The sequence below is a fragment of the Polypterus senegalus genome, chromosome 3 (assembly GCF_016835505.1).
Source record: "Polypterus senegalus isolate Bchr_013 chromosome 3, ASM1683550v1, whole genome shotgun sequence".
In the NCBI taxonomy this organism is placed as follows: Eukaryota; Metazoa; Chordata; class Cladistia; order Polypteriformes; family Polypteridae; genus Polypterus; species Polypterus senegalus.
In genome coordinates this window covers 264,415,643-264,437,618 of record NC_053156.1, presented here as the reverse complement: position 1 = coordinate 264,437,618, position 21,976 = coordinate 264,415,643, and the positions used below count along the sequence as shown (strand labels likewise).

The following is a 21,976-nucleotide window of genomic DNA, read 5'->3' as shown; positions in this document are numbered from 1 at the left end:
GATTAGTTAACTCACTATGTACTCAAATTATCAACAGGTGTTTAAGCAACAAAGAGCCCTTTTGCACTAATTTATAGCCTACATATAGCCTACTAAATTACAACATTAAAAATAACAAATAGTCAACTTTCTTTGTGTATGTGTTTTCTGTAAAACAAGGTGTGCATGAGATTCAATACCTGTGCCAGCATTTCAGCATAGTTGTACTAAAAATCGCATAATTTTTACAATGCACTTCATTCATGGCCAAAAGTGCCATATTCCAAGACCTAAACAGTTAAAGTTTCAGTGAAATCGTGCCAAGTCAGAAAAGACTGTCACATAATACAGCAACAAGGATCAAAAACACAATTAAAATCTACTAAACCAAAACCTAACTCCAAAAGGTAAATACTTACCACAAGGTAATGACCAAGCAAATGCCATAATAATGTCACCTAAATAGTTAGGATGACGGACAAATCCCCACATTCCAGACACTAAAAGGCTTTTCCCAGTTGCAGTGGATATAGTCTTCAAATCTTTAATAAAACAATAAAACAAATTAACACCAAACATACCGTTGAGATAAAACTACTAGAAAAATAAAAACACTTACGTGCCACCCTAGAATCATGTGGATTTCTTCTGAATAAATTTTTCTGGGAATTGGCTTTCCGAAAAATTAAATATCCAATACCTATTAAAACATATAGAATTAGAATTTCAAAAGATGAGCAAGCAGCTTCAAAAATAGTAAATATATCAAATGAGGCACATGGGAAATTAATATTTGAACTATTAAACTAGACTAAAAAATTCTTGGCACTGGAATTATTAGTTTAGAGTATCTGTAAAGTAAAAATTATTATTTTTACACCATGTTTACTTTGAGAAATTTACTATCAAGTGTTCACTGCTGTTCTAGTTAATAACTTAGAATGTATGTCTGTAAGCATACTTTGCATTTATTTTAATACAAGAAGTATCTAGCTTGGTAATAATAACCTACTAACCTATATAAATATTGAATGACAAGGCAAGTGTAAAATTACGTAAAAATCTAACTGGGGAATTTTCTACAGTCACTGTAATGGGTAAAGTTAGACTAACGCAGGTGGGTTTTGGAGTTACATACCTAGATCATTGGATACAATGGAAAGAATGTGTGTTTAGATTAGTACGAATATTTTAAGCATTTGTATCTATATGATTGGATGATCTGATGAGACACAGAAAAAAAATAAATAAAAAGATTAAAAAAAGCCTGCCTTCGACAGAACAAGAAAAAAAAGAATTTTATTTGGCACCACTCTAATTCCCACTTAAAACACCTGCTTTTTTGTCAAAGAGCTGAGGAAAACGTACTTAAAAGGCCTGGCAATTTTCCTCTAAGCTTTTCTTACAGCATAATATTAAGTGATCATTATTAAAAGAAAATCTGCTGGATATAAACTTTAAGATTTATATGAAAGTTAAAAACATGGCTTGATGTATAATAAAAAAAAATTAAAAAAAATTAAAAATATCAGTAAGACAACAAACCTGGGTTTTCTTTTTTAATCAGTCACTCTAGAGTCATGTTACACAAACAAAACGTCAACATTGTAATTCAAAATTTATTATTTCTAATTAAATGTATAATCAAATCCAAATCAGTAACAATTATCACAGAAATGTTAAAACTGCAAAAATAGAATTTTACAAGTATAAAATAAATACTGTATATATCATTTGCAAATGTACAGAAGAAATGTATTGTTTTCACTGATTCACATTCATTTAAAAGCAAGTACACTGAGAGCAACACAAATTACTCTGGTATGCACAATAATTTGCTCAGTAATTTTAAATTGTCAAATTTCACCAAATTTAAATCTGGCATATTGGCATACAGGTCCCCCTGGACAGCTCACTTTTGGTTGTTATCAGGGTTCAATTGCTGAAGTCCTAATTTGAAAAATAGAACACAAACACTGATTTTTTGGGAATCTCGTATTTCCTATCATTTTTAGACTTTTAGCAGAGGTGTCTTGCACTGAGAAGATGGAATAAAGAAAAGCTGCAGTTACTAAATTAATTCTCTGTGGGAGAAAAAAATAATAGCTTTATACCAGAATTTCACTGAATAAATTCAATATAGGGAGCAACTTTGCATAGCTGTGCCAAATCCCCCAAAAAAGCCTCCAGGGGCACTTCCCCAGTAAAGGACAGGAATGGTCAAATTTTGGAACAAAATATGGTCTTCCTCTGAACAGATGGGGAACCTGTGGCTTTGTCAGGTTACTTCAGGGTGTATCAGCAAAAGAATGAACACTTATCTCGTGATACAAACTGCTTAAAAGTAAAGTTGGCTCATACAATTTTATATCCAATACAGTATATAATGAAACTCAATTTTTCTAAAATAAATTTCAATTAATATACACATTAAAGTCTTTGCATTGATTGAAACACATAGAAATTTTAGTCGTTAAATACAAATACTATTTCAAGTAATGCAATCTTTTGTAAAAGTTAAGAATAAAGTTCTGTAAACAATAAAAAGTAAAGAAGTTTAAATCCAGTCAACAGTTTTTTCCCTATGTATGAAAAAATACTATTACTGAAGTAGTACAATTAAATGCTACAAATCTCTCTATTATAATAAAAGAATCTTGGGATAAGATGAGACTTTTTAGCCTGGGACAAGACAGATAATGTCATGTCCTGCGAGACAAGACTTTGTACCAAGAGATTTAATCACACCTGGGGCCTGAGATAAAAGACGAAGAGTAGATGACAAAGTAAAACATCGTAAAGAGGTTCAATAACGTTAGCGTGATACAAATGCAGAGCAGGTTAGAGATAATGAAAGTACTAAAATTTGAACGTCTCAAAAAAAAATGATGGTAAAGATCGCATTAATGCAAACAAACGGAAATTATTACTCGGTGAAATAACGGAACAGCGAAAAGAGATTGAATATACTGTTCGGATTTAAACTAAGTCAGAGACTTGTAGATCGTCTAATTCGTGTTACCATCAGGAAAAGTAGTGTTTCTTCCCAATTAAGAGGTGTATCTGCGAGAATTAAGATATTTGTTGTTTGGTGCCAGTAAAATCCACATATGCGAGCAGCAGAGACGCAAAGTGGCTGGTGCATAGTGCAGTCTCGGGAGAGGTTGGCGAGTGAAGTCCCCTGGTGTCATTAAATTTTAATTTAACAAGTATTGAAATCTTTTGTAAAACACTGTATATAAAAATATTAAAACCAACATTAAATGAACATTCAAGAAACAATATTAATGTGGTCTTTTGAAAACAACTGCCCAGAAAATTAACACAAAAACAGACCACTAACACATTTAAAGTCTTTGCATTAATTAACTTTGATGTCTTTCCAAACTCCATTTTTTTCTCAGAAAACATTAAAGCATTACATTTTCTGGCTTGAAAAATTATTTTTTTTATTAAATATCTTTCTAATGCAAACACCGAAAGTAAAAGTCAGAAGTGGAGAGAGTATAATAGTGATACAAATAATAATGATAATAATAATATAAACAGTGCACTTCACATGTGCTAGTGACACAAGTGTCATTTTCAAATTCCCAGAATCACTTTCTGTTTCACTGTTTCAATTTCACTGCCTGAAGACAAATTAACTTCGTCATCATTGCTGATGAGAGGCGTTTCTTATAAGATGCCATTACGAGGCTAGGAGAAGACATGTCTACACCGTTGCGTAGGCAAACACTTTATGGAGAGAAGAAAACAAAAACGAGACCACAGAGACAAGAAACACAGTTTACAGCATTCCATAAAATGCATGCCCAGCAGTATACGTAGGACAAACATCTAAAAGACTTGCAACATGTATACAGGAACATCGTCATAGAAAGACCTGCATTCTCTGATTTTCATACATACAAGGTCAAAAGGACACATGTTTAACTGGGACACTGTGAAAGTAAAATTCAGGGCCAATACTAACAGTGCCTAAGAGCCAACTTAATCTTGTCTCTCTAATGAAAACAACATTAACAAATACTTAGACTTGAACCCAGCATATGCATGCTTAAACAGAAGAAAATCCAAATAATAAACACTTTATGACCAACACCTTCTGAACCCAACCTTAATTAATCCAACCTCCCCAACTTTCACCTGCTATATATTGCCTTTGATTCCTGTATGTCTAATCATTTTCCTCTGATGACGACAACTGGCAGCTACAAATACATAAACCATATCACAGACCTTCACTTCCATATACTATGTGTGTGTGTCTAAGAAATAAATAAAAGCTATGACCACACTACACAGTGCTGAAATAAATGTACATGGAATGAAATGCATAGCACACCCTCTTTTTTGGACAGAAAGTTAGTTAGGAGACTCGCAAGTTTAGTGAACTGTTCCTACATGCTAGCTGGTGGGGAATCTTTTGAAAGCATTATTCAAGAAAACCAGGATTGATTACATGACTGCACCACGTGGTTCTAATTTTACCAAAGGCCCCTAGGGGGGTTAAAAACAAATAAGCAAAACTATCAACCTTATTCTCAGCAAGAAAAAAGGCATACATTTTAGTCAGTTAAACCAAAGAAATGCACGCAAATGATGAGCTATGAAAGGATCAATAATTTTTCCTATTGTAGTGGGTGCCATAATTACTTTGGGGGAAAGTAGCATAGATCTACAAGCCATTTCATCAATCAGAATGTGGTTGACCATCACCTTCCACTGAAACAAAAGGATTCCCATATCTGTTGGTAAAAGCAAAAACTACTACCAAACAAGCTGCATATGTGCATTCCTTTCACTTAGTGGAAAATAAGCTAACAAAAAAAATCTATGCCCACAAAAATAGCTTGTCTACGATGAGGTTTTAAAGCAGAAAGTCCGGCTGAGAAAAAGGCATTAATACAAAAATTGTTTCAATGATTTGTAAGCCTCACTTTGTCCAACAAAAAATTTGCAGGACCTTGGTCACCTGCACAGCTATAGAATGCTTTGCATGTGTGTAGGATTTGCATGTTGTATCAGTATTGTTTTGGATTTGAAAGAACTTGAAAGCTGTACACTTTAAAATAAACCAGAGTGACCTCAGGTTAGTTACCATTTAGTTTTAGGCAGTTCACTGTATATGCATTTCCTTCTGCAGTTGGTGGCTATGAGGTTCACAATATATGTACTTTTTAAATCTGCATTTTTGTATTTGGTGGAAGAAAATGCTACAGGGGATGAAAATGATCTGATGCAAAAAAAAAAAACCTGTAAACACAGGCAGCTAATTGTAGACGGGTCACAGAAATAAAAAACACACCCAACCCAGATAAAGTCATTGTATTATTGAAGCCATTATGGTCATGCAGTTTTACTCAGTATTCTGAGAACTACTCAAGCTGGTATGTCTGTTATGCAGATAAGTGTTGTGAAAATCAAAATTCCAAAAAATGTCTCTCTTATACAAAAATCGCACTGGCGTGGCTATATGACTTTCTCCTTGGCAAACAATGATGAAGCATCCTGAGGTTTCCAGAGCACCTAATGAACAAATTAGCACCTACTGAGAGTGGCACTCACCTTTGTTTGTCTGACTATTTGTAATTCAGCCCTCAGAAAACCAAAACAATGCTGTTAACTAGATGTCAAAGGACCCTATCTGTGATGGTATTGGTGTGCATCCATGTTCTTGTAGTTTCTCACTAACTTTCTGTCCACCTAAATGCCAAGACATAATACTTAAAAATATTCCTCACATAGTTTTCCATCTTGCATATTCTTGAAACTATTACTCCACCTGACACATTTTGTTGACTAGTGAGCCCATGGTGTCTTCCTCCTTATAATTTTGTGGCACCCAAATACGAAATTTTAACACAAGTCAAGTAGTTGTAGGCTCTGCCAAGAAAGCTCATCGGTTAAATGTGATGGGGTTTTTACTCCTCTGAAGTACTTTAGTAGCTACATTACAATAAAAACTGATTAATTAAATCAAAGTGTTAAAATAGAAAAAGAGGAGAAAACAATATTGTAATTAACATACTAAAAAATGTGTTGCTGCTTACCATTAAGAATGATGATTATTGCACCAAACAGCCAAGAAAGCTGATTAGGATGACTGACCAAATAGTAAGCCTGCAAACTGTAAACAAATGGAACCCAAACTAGATCACCAAAGGCCAACATATATCCAAATCCATCATGAACAATATCCATAGTGGTCAAAATAGCTTCCTGCAATAGAAAGTCACATTAAGACTAATATAAACAATATGAATAAATCAAAGTAAATCAATAATATTGTGAAACTTTGAAAAAAAAATGTATTCATTAATAAATGATATCATAACTATAACACACCTCCACTTTTAAAAACATTTATGAGTCTTTGAACTAAAAAGCAAAGCACCGTAAACATGAATAAACTAGAGGTTGATGAGTTAAAGATTTGATTTTTATTAGACATAATCTGGGGTGGGGTGGGGTGAATTGAGGGGAAAAAAAGGTGTCCCTGGAGTCATGCCACCTATGTGATCCTTCACAATTGACCAAATACCACAGACTGTAGTTCATAGAGTCTGCAAAGCTTTACAAGCAGACTTAAATAACATTTCAAGAATGAGGTTTTATTTTTTGGCTCTTAAAGCATATGGGAAAAGCTTCTTACCATGGCATGATATGTTAATCAAAACTGTTAATTTCCCTGGGATATGAATCGAAATGCCATTAGTTTTTAAATCAAAAACTATGGAAGTTCCCCAAAGGGATCTGTTTGGAGATGTGAACATTTAATAGAAATATGCCTGCAATGTCTTTTCGGAATTTGGAAGAAAGCAATGACAAAAAAAGGACATTTACAATCTGTAATAGTATTATTTGTAATACAAATTAGCGTATTTAAAAATAATTTTTTGTAATAAACCTGTAAATTAGATTCCAATTTTGTTACAGTGAAAAGTCAAGCAAAATGACACCTTTGATTGGCCAACTAAAAAGATTACAATATGCAAGCTTTCGAGGCAACTCAGGCCCCTTCTTCAGAAACATTTTAACAGCAGAAATGCTCAAGTAGAATTACCTTCTAAAGTCATTTTAATAAAGGTTCCTTCAAAAATGTAATACATGTACAAGAGGTTTGACTATTTAACAAAACATACAGCTGGACTTTATCAATATATGCAACAATTCTTATATATTCAACATTTTGTGTTATACATACTCATTTTTATAATGAGTGATTTGAGGAATAGTTTAAATATTCTACAAGTGTTTAGAATTTTTGTATCCTAAACTGTAAATTATTTACCTAAAGCCACTGTCATACTATATGATTTTTAATCAGATGGAATGCCAAACTTAAGGATTACTGTTGTCTATTTCGTCACTTGCGGACGTTAGATCACATGACTAGCAATCACGAGGTATGGCAGAACTTCATTACCTCTTTCGAATACAGGTTCATATTTCCAAGGTATCTTGAACCACCGTTTTCTGACTGCCAAAAATGTGCTACCTGACCATGGCAGCGCTGTCCAAGTTCAGCTGGAATCAGGTGGTCTCTCTTATTTTCTTCTACATTGTGTTATGATACATAAAACACAAGATATCAGACTAACCAGCCTCCCTTTATTTCAAGAACATATACATCACATCCCTATGTATTGCTTTTCCAGGTGAGCACTCGGTAGTTGACAGCTCTCACACACAGAGCCTGTGCTTACAGCTTAAAACAAAATGAAACCAGTTTGAAGTTGTCAGTGTGAACTGCAGACCTATCTGGACCTGTCCTTTGTCTCTGAGGATGTCAAACTACATGACAGGTAGTTATGGGATCTGCCAAAAGTGGACTATGACTTCTTAAGATTAGGGCCTGACCAAAATAGATTTTTTTAGACTAATAATGATATTGGCAGTAAAGATGACAGATTACCAATATATACTACAACAATATTTTGGTGTGTTTAGTCATTAATTTCTCCTTGAAAACACTATGAATGAAAACAAAAAGATATATGATATTTTCAAATATTATAAGAAGATGATTTAATTAAACATTTAAACCGGTTAAATGACAGTTTTTTTTTTGGTTCTCTTTTTAAATGATCCCAGGCGGAACGGTGGTGCAGTGGATAGCGCTGCTGCCTTGCAGTTAGGAGACCCGGGTTCGCTTCCTGGGTCTTCCCTGTGTGGAGTTTGCATGTTCTCCCCGTGTCTATGTGGGTTTCCTCCAGGTACTCCAGTTTCCTACCACAGTCCAAAGACATGGAAGTTAGGTGGATTGGCGATCCTAAATTGTGTGCTTGGTGTGTGTGTGTGTGTGTGCACACCCTGCGGTGGGCTGGCGCCCTGCCCGGGGTTGGTTTCCTGCCTTGCACCTTGTGTTGGCTGGGATTGGCTCCAGCGTGACCCTGTAGTTAGGATTTAGCAGGGTAGATAATGGATGAAATGATCCCATATAACAGAGAAGTCTGACTTTTGCCACTCTCTCAATCATACAGTGGTATACAAAAGTTTGGGCACACTGGCTTAAATTGTCTGTTACTGTGAATAGTTAAGTGAGCAAAAGATGAAACAATCACCAAAAGGCATAAAGTAAAACATTCCTTTTCAGCATTTTATGCAAGATTGGTGTATTGCTTTTGTTTTGTATAATGTTACATTAAAAAAAGGACAGGAACACCATGCAAAAGTTTGGGCACCAAAGATATTTGAGGTCTCGAAGAACTTTTGCCAAGGGTTACAGACCTAAGTTAGCTAGTTAGGGCTATGACTTGTTCAAAGTTATCTTTAGAAAACCCAGGTAAAGCACATTGTAAAGCTGTACAAATCCTTTCACTCCTCCAGCCTTGTTCCAACAATCAGCAGTTGCCTACCATACCAAAAACTAAAAACATTCATGCTCACAAAGCAGGAGAAGTCAACATGAAGATAGAAAAGCATTTACCGACAGCAGTTTCCTCAGTTCATAATGTTATTAAGAAATGGCAGTTAACAAGAACAAGAAAAGCCAACTTGAGGTCTGGAAGGTCAAGAAAACTTAAAAGTTTTTGATTACAAAAAGACTTTCAGGAAGATTTTAGCAGACTCTGGAGTGATGGTGCACTCTTCTACTGTGCAGCGACACCTGAACAAATATTACCTCCATGGTACAGTCAATAGAAGAAAACCTTTCCTGCGTCCTATCCACAAAATTTAGCAACTGAAGTTTGCAAATGAAGATGTAAACTAGCCTGATGCATTTTGGAAAACTTTTAGGCCACAATGTGCAAGGTAAATTCGGAGAAAAAAGGGTACCAAAATCCAGAAAATGAACACCTCTCCAGCTATTAAGGATGGTGGTGGATCGTGCTTTGGGCTTGTGTTGCAGCCAGTGGCACAGGGAACATGTGATTGGAAGAGGGAAGAATGGATCTGATTAAATACCAGCAAATTCTGGAAGCAAACATTACATCATCCATAAACAAGTTGAATTTAAAAAGGATGGGCTGTACAAGAAAATAATGATCTGAAACACACCTCAACTCATACATTCATCTGATTTATGTTATAATTGTTACGTTGTTTCAAACGTTCCATCACTTACAAGTATTTTTTTTTAATTCACTAATTGACTTCTGAGTTCCATACAGACAGGTATTATTTTGACATTTTTGCAACTACTACTGTTACATAGAGACAGATTCCTGTATTAATTTAGACTTGCATCATTAAAAAAGACAGGCATACAACTGAAATTAAGACACTTTTTAATATTAGTTTATGTCTTTGTTTATGAATGAAATAATTGGAGCAGGTTATTAAAGAAAAAAATATTTTTTGTAACATACTGTATAAAGAAAATAAAATTCATATTCATTCAAGAGTCTAAATAAGTCTGCAATGAAATAACTTGAAAAATAATATTAGGGACTTGCTTTACAGCTACAAAATGCTTCCTAAAATGTTAAGAAAATTAAGATCTTGAAATTTAATTCTAGCACACAATAAATTAAGTCCTCGAAGTATACCGAAAACTAATTTCAAATGGTGAACTCAACAGTTATTTACCTCATTCCAAAGAGCATCCAACACATAAATGAGCTGAAAAGCATTAACTAGTATCATTGCCAATGAAGGATATTCGATATTTTGTTCTTTCATTTCTGCCAAAGCCATTGAAAAATTAATAAGAACCTAAGAAGAAATTTCAAAAAGGTTAATCAAAGTCAAAGATTTCATTAGAAATTAAAAAAAAAAAACACACGTCAATAAATATTGCTTAAATATTTACATATGACTAAGTAATATGGGCAGTTGGTGAAGGTAACAGTGGAGCGGAGGAGGTGATGGGTAGGTATGGTGTCAAGGAGAGGAATGAAGAACGTCAGAGGATAGTGGATTTTCCCAAAAGGATGGACATGGCTGTGGTGAATACGTATTTTAAGAAGAGGGAGGAACATAGGGTTACGTACAAGAGTGGAGGAAGATGCACACAGGTAGATTAATTCCTATGCAGAAGAGTTGATCTGAAAGAAATTGAAGACTGCAAAGTGGTGGCAGGGGAAAGTGTAGTTAAGCAGCATAGGATGGTGGTCTGTAAGATGATGCTGGAGATCAATAAGAGGAAGAGAGTGAGGGCAGAGCCAAGGATCAAATGGTGGAAGTTGAAAAAGGAAGACTGCAAGGTTGAGTTTAGGGAGGAGGTGAGACAGGCACTAGGTGGCAGTGAAGAGCTGCCAGACAGCTGGGAAACTACAGTAGATGTAGTAAGGGTGACAGCAAGAAGGGCACTTGGTGTGACATCTGGAAAGCGGAAGGAGGAAAAGGAAACCTGGTGGTGGAATGAGGAAATACAGGAGAGTATACAGAGGAAGATGATGGCAAAGAAGAAGTGGGATAGTCAGAGAGATGCTGAAAGTAGACAAGAGTACAAGGGGATAAGGCGCAAAGTGAAGAGAGAGGTGGTGAAGGCTAAAGAAAAGGCGTAAGATGAGTTGCATAAGAGGTTGGACCGGGAGGGAGAAAGGGACCTGTACCGGATGGCTAAACAGAGGGACCGAGCTGGGAAAGATGTGCAGCAGGTTAGGGTGATAAAGGATCAAGATGGAAATGTACTCTAAAGCGAGGAGAGTGTGTTGAGTAGATGGAAAGTGTACTTTGAGAGGCTGATGAATGAAGAGAATGAGAGAGAGAAGAGGTTAGATGATGTGAAGATAGTGAATCAGGAAGTGTAACGGATTAGAAAGGAGGAAGTAAGGACAGCTATGAAGAGGATGAAAAATGGAAAGGCCATTGGTCCAGATGACATACCTATGGAAGCATGGAGGTGTCTAGGAGAGTTGGCAGTGGAGTTTTTAACCAGATTGCTTAATGCCTGCAAAGTGAACCTGGAGAAAGCATATGACAGGGTGCCTTGAGAGGAGCTGTGGTATTGTATGAGAAAGTCGGGAGTTGTACAGGATATGTACAAGGAAAGTGTAACAGTGGTGAGGTCTGCGGTAGAAGTGACGGATATATTCAAATGGAGGTGGGATTACATCAGGGATTGGCTCTAAATCCTTTCTACTTTGCAATGGTGATGGACAGGTTGACAGACAAGATTAGACAGGAGTCCCCGTGGACTGTGATGTTTGCTGACGACATTGTATTCTGTAGTGACAGTAGGGAGCAGGTTAAGGAGACCCTGGAGAGGTGGAGATATGATCTAGAGAGGAGAGGAATTAAGGTCGGTAGGAACAAGACAGAATACATGTGTGTAAATGAGAGGGAGGTCAGTGGAATGGTGAGGATGCAGGGAGTAGAGTTGGCGAAGGTGGATAAGTTTAAATACTTGGGATCAACAGTACAGAGTAATGGGGATTGTGGAAGACAGGTGAAAAAAGAGTGCAGGCAGGGTGGAATGGGTGGAGAAGAGTGTCAGGAGTAATTTGTGACAAATGGTTATCAGCAAGAGTGAAAGGGAAGGTCTACAGCATGGCAGTGAGACAGAGCTGGAGGTGGCAGAGTTAAAGATGCTAAGATATGCATTGGGTGTGACGAGGATGGATAGGATTACACATGAGTACATTAGAGCGTCAACTCAAGTTGGATGGTTGGGAGACAAAGTCAGAAAGGCGAGATTACGTTGGTTTGGACATGCACAGAGGAGAGATGCTGAGTATATTGGGAGAAGGCTGCTAAGGATAGAGCTGCCAGGGAAGAGGAAAAGAGGAAGGCCTAAGCGAAGGTTTATGGATGTGGTGAGAGAGGACATGCAGGGGATGGGTGTAACAGAAAAAGATGCAGAGGACAGAAAGATATGGAAGATGAGGATCTGCTATGGCAACCCCTAATGGGAGCAAGAAGACGAAGACGAAGAAGAAGTGGTAGTGGTAGTTAGTAGTAGTAGTAATATATCGCTTCTACATCTATACCATAATCCACAATGACAAAATTATGTTTGTTTCTGGACAAGTCACTTCTCAGAAAACAGTGTATATGCAGCAGAGGGAAGAAAGATGATTGAAGCACTTACCCATCCAATTAATCCTGGGCGTAGCTCACAGAAGTATTTAAGATCCAAGGATTTTACACGAGGGTTCAATTCACGGCCAATAAAAAAGTCATAAAACAAATTACCTATGAATGTATAGTAAAAAAAAAAAGTATACATCACTGAGCAAAAATAGTCTAGGAAATTAAATGTAAAACAATCAAAATGTTAATTGATAAGTGTAGTTATTAATATAAATATTGCACATCATGTTTCCAAGTCACCTTGCATGTTATATAAATGCCCACAACAGTTGTTTTTCCAAATACAGTCGACTCCTATTAATCGGACCACATCAGGACACGATCATTTTGGTCCTAATAACCGGCTGGTCCGATTACACGAACATTTCCTATACATGTACAACTAAGACGAGACGTGCTATAAGTAACAAATTAAAATGTCATTATTACTTTTATTGTGCTGCACACGCGTATGGCGAACGTACAAACAAGACCTATGTACATGTACGGTTGCTTACAATTTTGTTTATTGAAAAAGAAAACTACAAATTCTTCGAAACGATCTAGTTGACACTCAGCATGCGAAGCACAATAAAAAAAAAGGTTACATTACCAAATTCCAGTCAACATTTGAAGAACTTGCCGAGTGTGATCTGACGCATTCTGTTGAAGCACTGCACTTAAAAAAAAAAAATCACCACAAACATCTAACGCATCAATGGGACTGCCTTCATTTCCCTCGTGAATGAAATAGCGGCGCAAAGTTTCAATGCATTTCCCGGCATCCTTTGTTGTCACTTGCACTAACTCATTAGGGTCATCATCATCACTTTCCTGGTCTTCCGCTTTACGCTTACATCTGCTTTCTGCGGGCAACTTGTGGCTTCTTTTTCTTATTCTCCGTCACGTTCTTTGGTCCGATTAAACAGAATTTTGGTCCAAATAAGCGAACAATATTAGGCTTATGTAATATGATCTGTTTCGGTTCTTTAGGATTCGGTCCGAATAAGCGGCTGGTCCGATTAACCGGTGGTCCAATTAACCGGAAACGACTGTACATTTAACAATGGAAGATCTACTTTATTTAATTATTAAATTAAACATCCCAGATAGCTTGATGACACCTATTCTAAGGCTGTCAAATTAACCAAAAATTAAGATTTGGATATTCAGATAAAACATATATTCCAAAATATTTTACAAATTCTTGGTGTGCATGTATGTAGTGTTGTCTTACGTTATTAATAATTTTACTTTTTCACTCACAGCACATCTGGCTTGTAGACAACTGCTTAACAAAAGACAAAGGCAGAAACTACAGTATTTAAATGAATGTGATACTTGAAAACAAAGCCCTGCACAGAAACATTATTCTCTGAACATAATCAAAGAGTAAAGAGAATTGGGCACAAATCCTAATGTATCTGTGATGCACACCAGAAACACAGGCAAAATTGTTAAGTCATTGCTCAAAAACATTAAATGGCATTTTACTTTCTACCAGTCTTTAAATTAACATAAAAAAAAAAATACAAAGTATAACCTAATGGATAATAATTTGCAGTGCAGATGCGGGCAGTCAAGGAATGACATGAGGGACTGAACTCAACTAATTATTAAATCTGGTTAAAATTGAATCCTGTCTCTAAGAAAATATTAATAAACTAAATAAAATGTAATATGTAAGTACTATAAATATATCTATCAACTGTATCAACCTATCTAGTAAAAATGTAAACAAAATAAATAAAAAAAATAACCTGTACATACCAGAATTTCCATTTGGGGCCAATTCATCTTTACAGGCCCAGCGTGATCGTATGTAGAGATAAAGACTGAGCAACACAGAAAAAATGAATGCAGATGAAGCAAACTGGAGAAAATGATCATGTACGTAAGTAAAATCAGTTCCATAGAAGATGGCTGCTCCCACCATTACTGCACACACCAATATTGCATAAAACCCTGGAAAAAAATAATATATTATTGTTGTTTAATGTTGTTTAAGTTATTAAGACATGCTATCTGCCGAAAAATGGATAACTAATCATATTAGAGATTATTTGTACTAAGTATTTTATATAAAAACACCAAAAAAATGTTAACATTTCTGCACTCTCTATACTAAAATTAAAATCAGTGACAACTAAATAATTCTCCTGACACACATTCTGAATCTGAAATATACCAGATATACTGTAAATATAAGGATATCAGATTTAACAAGAGGAACATTTGCTAGAATACATTTTTGTATTTAACTGGACAGTATTAATTGTGGTTGGCACAAAAAACTAAGTTTTTAGTTGATTCCACACACTTCTAGAGAGCTTTGAATTCAGGTACGATTTCTAGATCTGTAACATAAGAACTAGGATGCTGTGAGTGTTTTATTTTAAACCTTAATGCATTATCTGTTCTTACTTTCTAAACTCAGAACTGTCAAAACTGAGAGGAATCAAAAGAATGTACATTATTAAAGCTAAACGTTATAAAAACATGACTTTAAACTAACAAATGAACTATTCCTAAAAAAAACAAATCAGCAATAATAAAAAACAAAACCACAACTTCATACCATTAATTCTGTATTTCAATTTTTTCCCACTTTCAAGGGGCAACCCATCAACAACCTTAAACATAAAACAAAAAACATACTCAGAAAAATCACATTATGTTTTAGGTAGATAGCCATATTTTATAAAAGGAAATGACAAATTCTAACTACGGAATCTTGAAACATTTTACATAAATGTAAACTAGTATCCATTTGAAAAAATACACCAAATACTTAAGTATTAAAACTTTCAGAAATTGACTTTTGCAGGCTGGTTGAATGGAGAAGAGAGAGGGTAATGTGCCTTTGACTGCATAAGCTAACTAAAAATATTACTTGCTTCTTTAAGGTTTCCGAGATCTTTAATAAACATTATGTGAAATTACTTACATTTTAAACAAATGTCTAATTATTATGTTGGAGATGAAAAATCTACATCTTAGTAAAAGGACAGCATCATAAAATTTTCAGCTTTTAGTAATACAAGGCAATCTTATTTTACTCTGCAATTTATATGAATTAAAGCAATATTTAATCGTGAGCAATATACCCTAGAAATTATTCTGCAATATTTTGTCACTACAAAGCAACATCCATCGTTGAAAAAAGAATCTTTGCAAGGACTACCAGTCTTAGACATTTCCAAACAAAAACACAAACAAATTGGTTTACGACCAAAAAGATCACCAAACTTTTGCCTCGGTTCACGACCACACACTCGGCATACAAACAAGCCAGTTTCCCTTTCGGTTTGTATATGTTCAGTCTCTCCCTGTTCAATTCCTGTGCAGCAAACGAGCGAGGAGAGAGAGAGAGAGAGAGAGAGAGAGAGAGAGACACACACACAGAGGCGCGGGAGAGAGAGAGAGACACACACACAGAGGCGTGGGAGAGAGAGACACACACAAACACACACACACAAGCACGGGAGAGAGAGACACAAACACACACACACACACAGACAGACAAGCACACACAGCACGAGAGACAAACACACACACACAGGCGCACGAGACAGAGGTGCACACACAGGCACGTGAGACTAGAGAGAGAGCACACACAGGTGCGAGAGAGAGAGACACACACAGAGAGCAGACACACACAGGCGCGCTAGAGAGAGAGACACACAGGCGCGCGCTAGAGAGAGAGAGACACACACACACAGGCACGCGCTAGAGAGAGAGAGAGAAAGAGAAGAGACAGACACACACAGGCTCTCCAGGCTCGCGAAAGAGAGAGACACACAGGCACACGAGAGACAGACACACACACGAAAGAGAGAGCGAGCGAGAGAGGGAGGGCTGGACACAGAAGATAGAAAAGACTTGTTACTGTGTATGTGTAGCTTAAAACTCATTTAAAAAAAAAAAAAAAAAAAAAAAAGTTTTTAGTAAGCGGTTCCTAGCACTAGAGCACGAACTATTGCTCTGTTTTCTCTGTTGTTCAAGGTTTTCTCAGTGTTATTCAATGTTTTTACATTTGGTTTACTATTACGCTGTGCAATCTATGGTATGATTAACTATATTTGTGCTTAAAAAATAAAAAAATATATATTTACATACAGTTTGTACGGTCTGAAACAGGATTAATTGTATTTACATACAATCCTATGGGGGAAATTACTGCGATTAACGACCAAATCAGTTTACGACCAGAGTTTTTGAACGTACCTGAACGATTAAATTCAGTGTCTGAAATATCAGTTTGACTCAGTATAACTAGGACATAAATGCTGTGTAAGGAGTGTTAGGAGTATTACTTTTTATCCACTAAAGGCAATTCTCAAAAAATTAATAAAAAAAAGATTAAGTGACACGATTTTATTCAAAAATACACTAAAAAATATTTATTTTTTTTCCTGTACTAAACCTGTTGGTCATATGTGACTAAAAATGAGATTGTGGGGTGCCTGTAAAATAAATAATTCAATTAAAATGCACAGACTCATTAAAGTGAGATTTAAAACCCACTTAACTATGGAAAGAAAAGGACACCTTATAAAACCTGACTAAAGTTTGTAGGATACATTTTTTTTTTTTTTTTTTTTTACTTTTTAGTGCATTTTTGAGTACAATCATGTCATTTTTACTTTTTAGTCACCCTAATGCCATACAGGGATCGTTGCATTACAAAAACCTTGACTTAAGTTCGAAAGGAGATCTGACAGAAATTACTGTACATTTCTAACTGAGTAGAACTGAAACTACAATCTTAAAGTGAAAGGCAACATTCATTCATGTTCAATTCTCATTTCAGAAAATCCTAATCATGGTAAACCCTTACACGTGCGAAGTACTGAAAATGTGCATTTGTGTATTGGAGAATCCAACCTTTAGTCTTTCTTAGAAAAACCCAAGACCAACACTTTAATCACTGAGCCAATATCAACAAATCACTCAAAAAGAGAATTTTGCCAAATTTGGATATAAATGATGAAAAACAGCCAGACAGACACACACACATATGTATGTATGTATGTGTATATGTATGTATGTACAGTGGGATGCAAAAGTTTGGGCAACCTTGTTAATAGTCATTATTTTCCTGTATAAATCGTTGGTTGTTACGATAAAAAATGTCAGTTAAATATATCATATAGGAGACACACACAGTGATATTTGAGAAGTGAAATGAAGTTTATTGGATTTACAGAAAGTGTGCAATAATTGTTCAAACAAAATCAGGCAGGTGCATAAATTTGGGCACCACAAAAAAGAAATGAAATCAATATTTTGTAGATCCGCTTTTTGCAGAAATTACAGCCTCTAAACGCTTCCTGTAGGTTCCAATGAGAGTCTGGATTGTGGTTGAAGGTATTTTGGACCATTCCTCTTTACAAAACATCTCTAGTTCATTCAGGTTTGATGGCTTCCGAGCATGGACAGCTCTCTTTAACTCACACCACAGATTTTCAATTATATTCAGGTCTAGGAACTGAGATGGCCATTTCAGAACGTTGTACTTGTTCCTCTGCATGAATGCCTTAGTGGATTTTGAGCAGTGTTTCGGGTCGTTCAGCCCCGGCGCAGCTTCAGCTTTGTCACTGATTCCTGGACATTGGTCTCCAGAATCTGCTGATACTAAGTGGAATCCATGCGTCCCTCAACTTTGACAAGATTCCCAGTCCCTGCACTGGCCACACAGCCCCACGGCATGATGGAGCCACCACCATATTTTACTGTAGGTAGCAGGTGTTTTTCTTGGAATGCTGTGTTCTTTTTCCTCCATGCATAACACCCCTTGTTATGCCCAAATAACTCAATTTTAGTTTCATCAGTCCACAGCACCTTATTCCAAAATGAAGCTGGCTTGTCCAAATGTGCTTGAGCATACATCAAACGGCTCTGTTTGTGCTGTGGGTGGAGAAAAGGCTTCCTCTGCATCACTCTCGCATACACACAGCATCTCCTTGTGTAAAGTGCGCCGAATGGTTGAACGATGCACAGTGACTCCATCTGCTGCAAGATGATGTTGTAGGTCTTTGGTGCTGGTCTGTGGGTTGACTCTGACTGTTCTCACCATTCGTCTCTTCTGTCTATCCGAAATCTTTCTTGAGCTGCCACTTCGAGCCTTAACTTGAACTGAGCCTGTGGTCTTCCATTTCCTCAATATGTTCCTAACTGTGGAAACAGACAGCTTTCTGTATCCTTCCCCTAAACCATGATGGTGAACAGTCTTTGTCTTCAGGTCATTTGAGAGTTGTTTTGTGACCCCCATGTTGCTACTCTTCAGAGAAAATTAAAGGAGGAGGGAAACTTACAATTGACCCCCTTAAATTCTCTCTCATTATAGGATTCACCTGTGTATGTAGGTCAGGGGTCACTGAACTTACCAAGCCAATTTGAGTTCCAATAATTAGTTCTAAAAGTTTTGGAATCAATAAAATGACAACGGTGCCCAAATTTATGCACCTGCCTGATTTTGTTTGAACAATCATTACACACTTTCTGTAAATCCAATAAACTACATTTCTTTTCAATAAACTTCATTTATGCAGGAACATAATGACTATTATCAAGGTTGCCCAAACTTTTGCATCCCACTGTGTGTGTGTATATATATATATATATTTATATATACATGTGTATATATATTGAAAACACATCAGATCTCAATGGGAAAAAGAAATCCTCCTGGATATCTATACTGATATAGACTGGGTAATGTGTTAGGAACGAAAGGATGTCACATTGTTTAATGGAAATGAAAATGATCAACCTACAGAGCCCTGAATTCAAAGACGCCCCAAAAATCAGAGTGAAAAAATTATGTGGCAGGCTAGTGCATTTTGCCAAAATTTAATTGCAGCAACTCAAAATTGTACGCAGCACTTTGTATGGCCCCTGTGTTCTTGTATACATGCCTGACAACATCGGTGCATGCTTCTAATGAGATGACAGATGGTGTTGTGGGGGATCTCCTCCCAGATCTGGACCAGGGCATCACTGAGCTCCTGGACAGTCTGAGTTGCAACCTGGTGGCATTGGATGGACCAAAACATAATGTCCCAGAGGTGTTCTATTGGATTTAGGTCAGGAAAGTGTGGTGGCCAGTCAATGGTATCAATTCCTTCATCCTCCAGGAACTGCCTGCATACTCTCACCACATGAGGCCAGGAACTGTCGTGCACCAGGAGCCAATATACCAGCATAGGGTCTGACAATGGGTCCAAGGATTTCATCCTGATACCTAATGGCAGCCAAGGTGCCTTTGTCAAGCCTGTAGCGGTCTGTGTAACCCTCCATGGATATGCCTCCCCAGACAATCATTAACCCACCACCAAACTGCTCATGCTGAATGATGTTACAGGCAGCATAATGTTCTCTATTGCTTCTCCAGACCCTTTCACTTCTGTCACGTGCTCAGGGTGAACCTGCTCTCATCTGTAAAAAGCACAGGGCACCAGTGGTGCATCTGCCAATTCTGGTATTCTATGGCGAATGCCAATCGAGCTGCATGCTGCTGGGCAGTGAGCTCAGGGCCCATTAGAGGACATGGGGCCCTTGGGTCACCCTCATGAAGTCTTTCTGGTTGTTTGGTCAGAGACATTCACACCAGTGGCCTGCTGGAGGTCATTTTGTAGGGCTCTGGCAGTGCTCATCCTGTTCCTCCTTGCCCAAAGGAGCAGATACTGGTCCTGCTGATGGGTTATGGACCTTCTATGGCCCTCTCCAGCTCTCCTAGAGTAACTGCTTGTCTCCTAGAATCTCCTCCATGCCCTTGAGACTGTGCAAGGGGACACAGCAAACCTTCTGGCAATGACACGTATTGATGTGCCATCCTGGAGAAGTTGGACTACCTGTGCAACATCTGTAGGGTCCAGGTATCGCCTCATGCTACCAGTAGTGACACTGACTGTAGCCAAATGCAAAACTAGTGAAGAAACAGTCAGAAAAGATGAGGAGGGAAAAATGTCAGTGGCCTCCACCTGTTAAACCATTCCTGTTTTGGGGGTCATCTCATTGTTGCCCCTCTAGTGCATCTGTTGTTAATTTCATTAACACCACAGCAGCTGAAACTGATTAACAACCCCCTCTGCTACTTAACTGACCAGATTAATATCCCATAAGTTTCATTGACTTTATGCTATACTCTGATTAAAAAGTGTTCCTTTAATTCTTTTGAGCAGTATATATATAAAAAAATAAATATAAAATATAAATATTATATATATTTTTTTTCCACACTGTATATAATCTAAGGAAATGAGAAGTTTAAATATGATGTAATAAACAAACAGATCCCAGGTCAAAACTGATGAAATACTGTATTGTCACCTGAGATAAGCATGCATGCACAGTTTGAAGGAAATCGGTAAAAGTGGAGGCCATGTCCACTTAACGACTGCAGTAGCTGAATCCTTTTGCCTGCAGGATGTCAGTTTACACAAATAAAAAATAACAAGGGATGACAAATTACACAACTAATTCACTATGTTTCAGCATAGTTTAAAATTCCCAAAGTATGAAAAGCTTCTTGTATTCTCACAGACAATTAAAATTTTTGCCTAACAGTGGTGATCCACGAATAAATGCTTTCTACATATGATGACATCAGTCAAAATCTTTTTTTTTTTTTTTCTCCATTTTTCTATTCGTTTACACAAAGAGAAACAGGAGACAGACAGATGAAACTCCTTCTGTTTGCAGAGTCAAAAATAGTACTAGCATTGCTCAATTCTTTCTGGTCACAATTCAGCATGTAGCCAGAACTACAATGAATAATGGTTGCCAGCTCACACACTGGGATAAGCCTGCTTACAATGCTCTAGTTGCTCACTGGATTGACTGAGTCAGTAGGGATGTCAAACTACACCATGGATTGTCACAGGAGAGCGCCACACCTGCCTCTGCTCTAAGATTATGCAAACAAAGTCTATAATGGATTCATCAATTAAATAATGAGGTAGGAAAGGAATATACAAGTAGTCCCCAGGTTACAGACATCCGACCTATGATTTACGAACGGGGTCGCAGCTATGAAGCATGCACCTCAGTAACTGCCACTCTGTCATCTTTGGCCTGGGGACGCTGCAAACGGTGGCTGGATGCAGGCAATTTCGCACCTTGCACAGTGTAGTGTCCCTCGGGCGGCTTCCAGTGGCAAGCGGTTTCACTGCCCGCCCACCACACACGGCTGCCCATTCATTCTCGGTGGGCAGCTGGTAATGCTGCAAGCGGTGACCCGGTTGTGGCTGAACGGGGTGGCGGGGAGTAGCATTGTAGTGTGCCTCGGATGGCTGCCTGTTGAATGGGGGCTGGTGGTGGGTGATTCACTACCTGCCTTTGGCCCCACCGTGTTCGTTCTTGGTAGGCAGACGCTGCTGGCAGCATACTGTAGTGGAGGTGACTGAGGTGGGGTGGTGATGAACCGTCCCTTGCCGCGCCAATTCATTCTCAATAGCAAGCCTGCTTGTACTGTTACGTTGACGACTGGTGCCATTCTGCTGTGATAGCGTGTACAGTGCTGTGCAGA

At 37.4% G+C, this 21,976-nt stretch overlaps 1 protein-coding gene across 1 annotated transcript in view; it reads right to left on the bottom strand.

Annotated features, from left to right (window-relative positions):
• lbr (lamin B receptor) overlaps positions 1–21,976 on the bottom strand; it is an 83,743-nt gene that overhangs the window by 13,745 nt on the left and 48,022 nt on the right. Inside the window, exons 8-14 of the mRNA XM_039749067.1 lie at positions 15,023–15,077; positions 14,215–14,409; positions 12,464–12,567; positions 10,018–10,143; positions 6,036–6,204; positions 599–679; positions 399–521 (exon numbers count right to left, since the gene is read on the bottom strand). Of these exons, the coding sequence (XP_039605001.1) occupies positions 399–521; positions 599–679; positions 6,036–6,204; positions 10,018–10,143; positions 12,464–12,567; positions 14,215–14,409; positions 15,023–15,077 (853 nt within the window). The remainder of the gene's footprint in view (positions 1–398; positions 522–598; positions 680–6,035; positions 6,205–10,017; positions 10,144–12,463; positions 12,568–14,214; positions 14,410–15,022; positions 15,078–21,976) is intronic.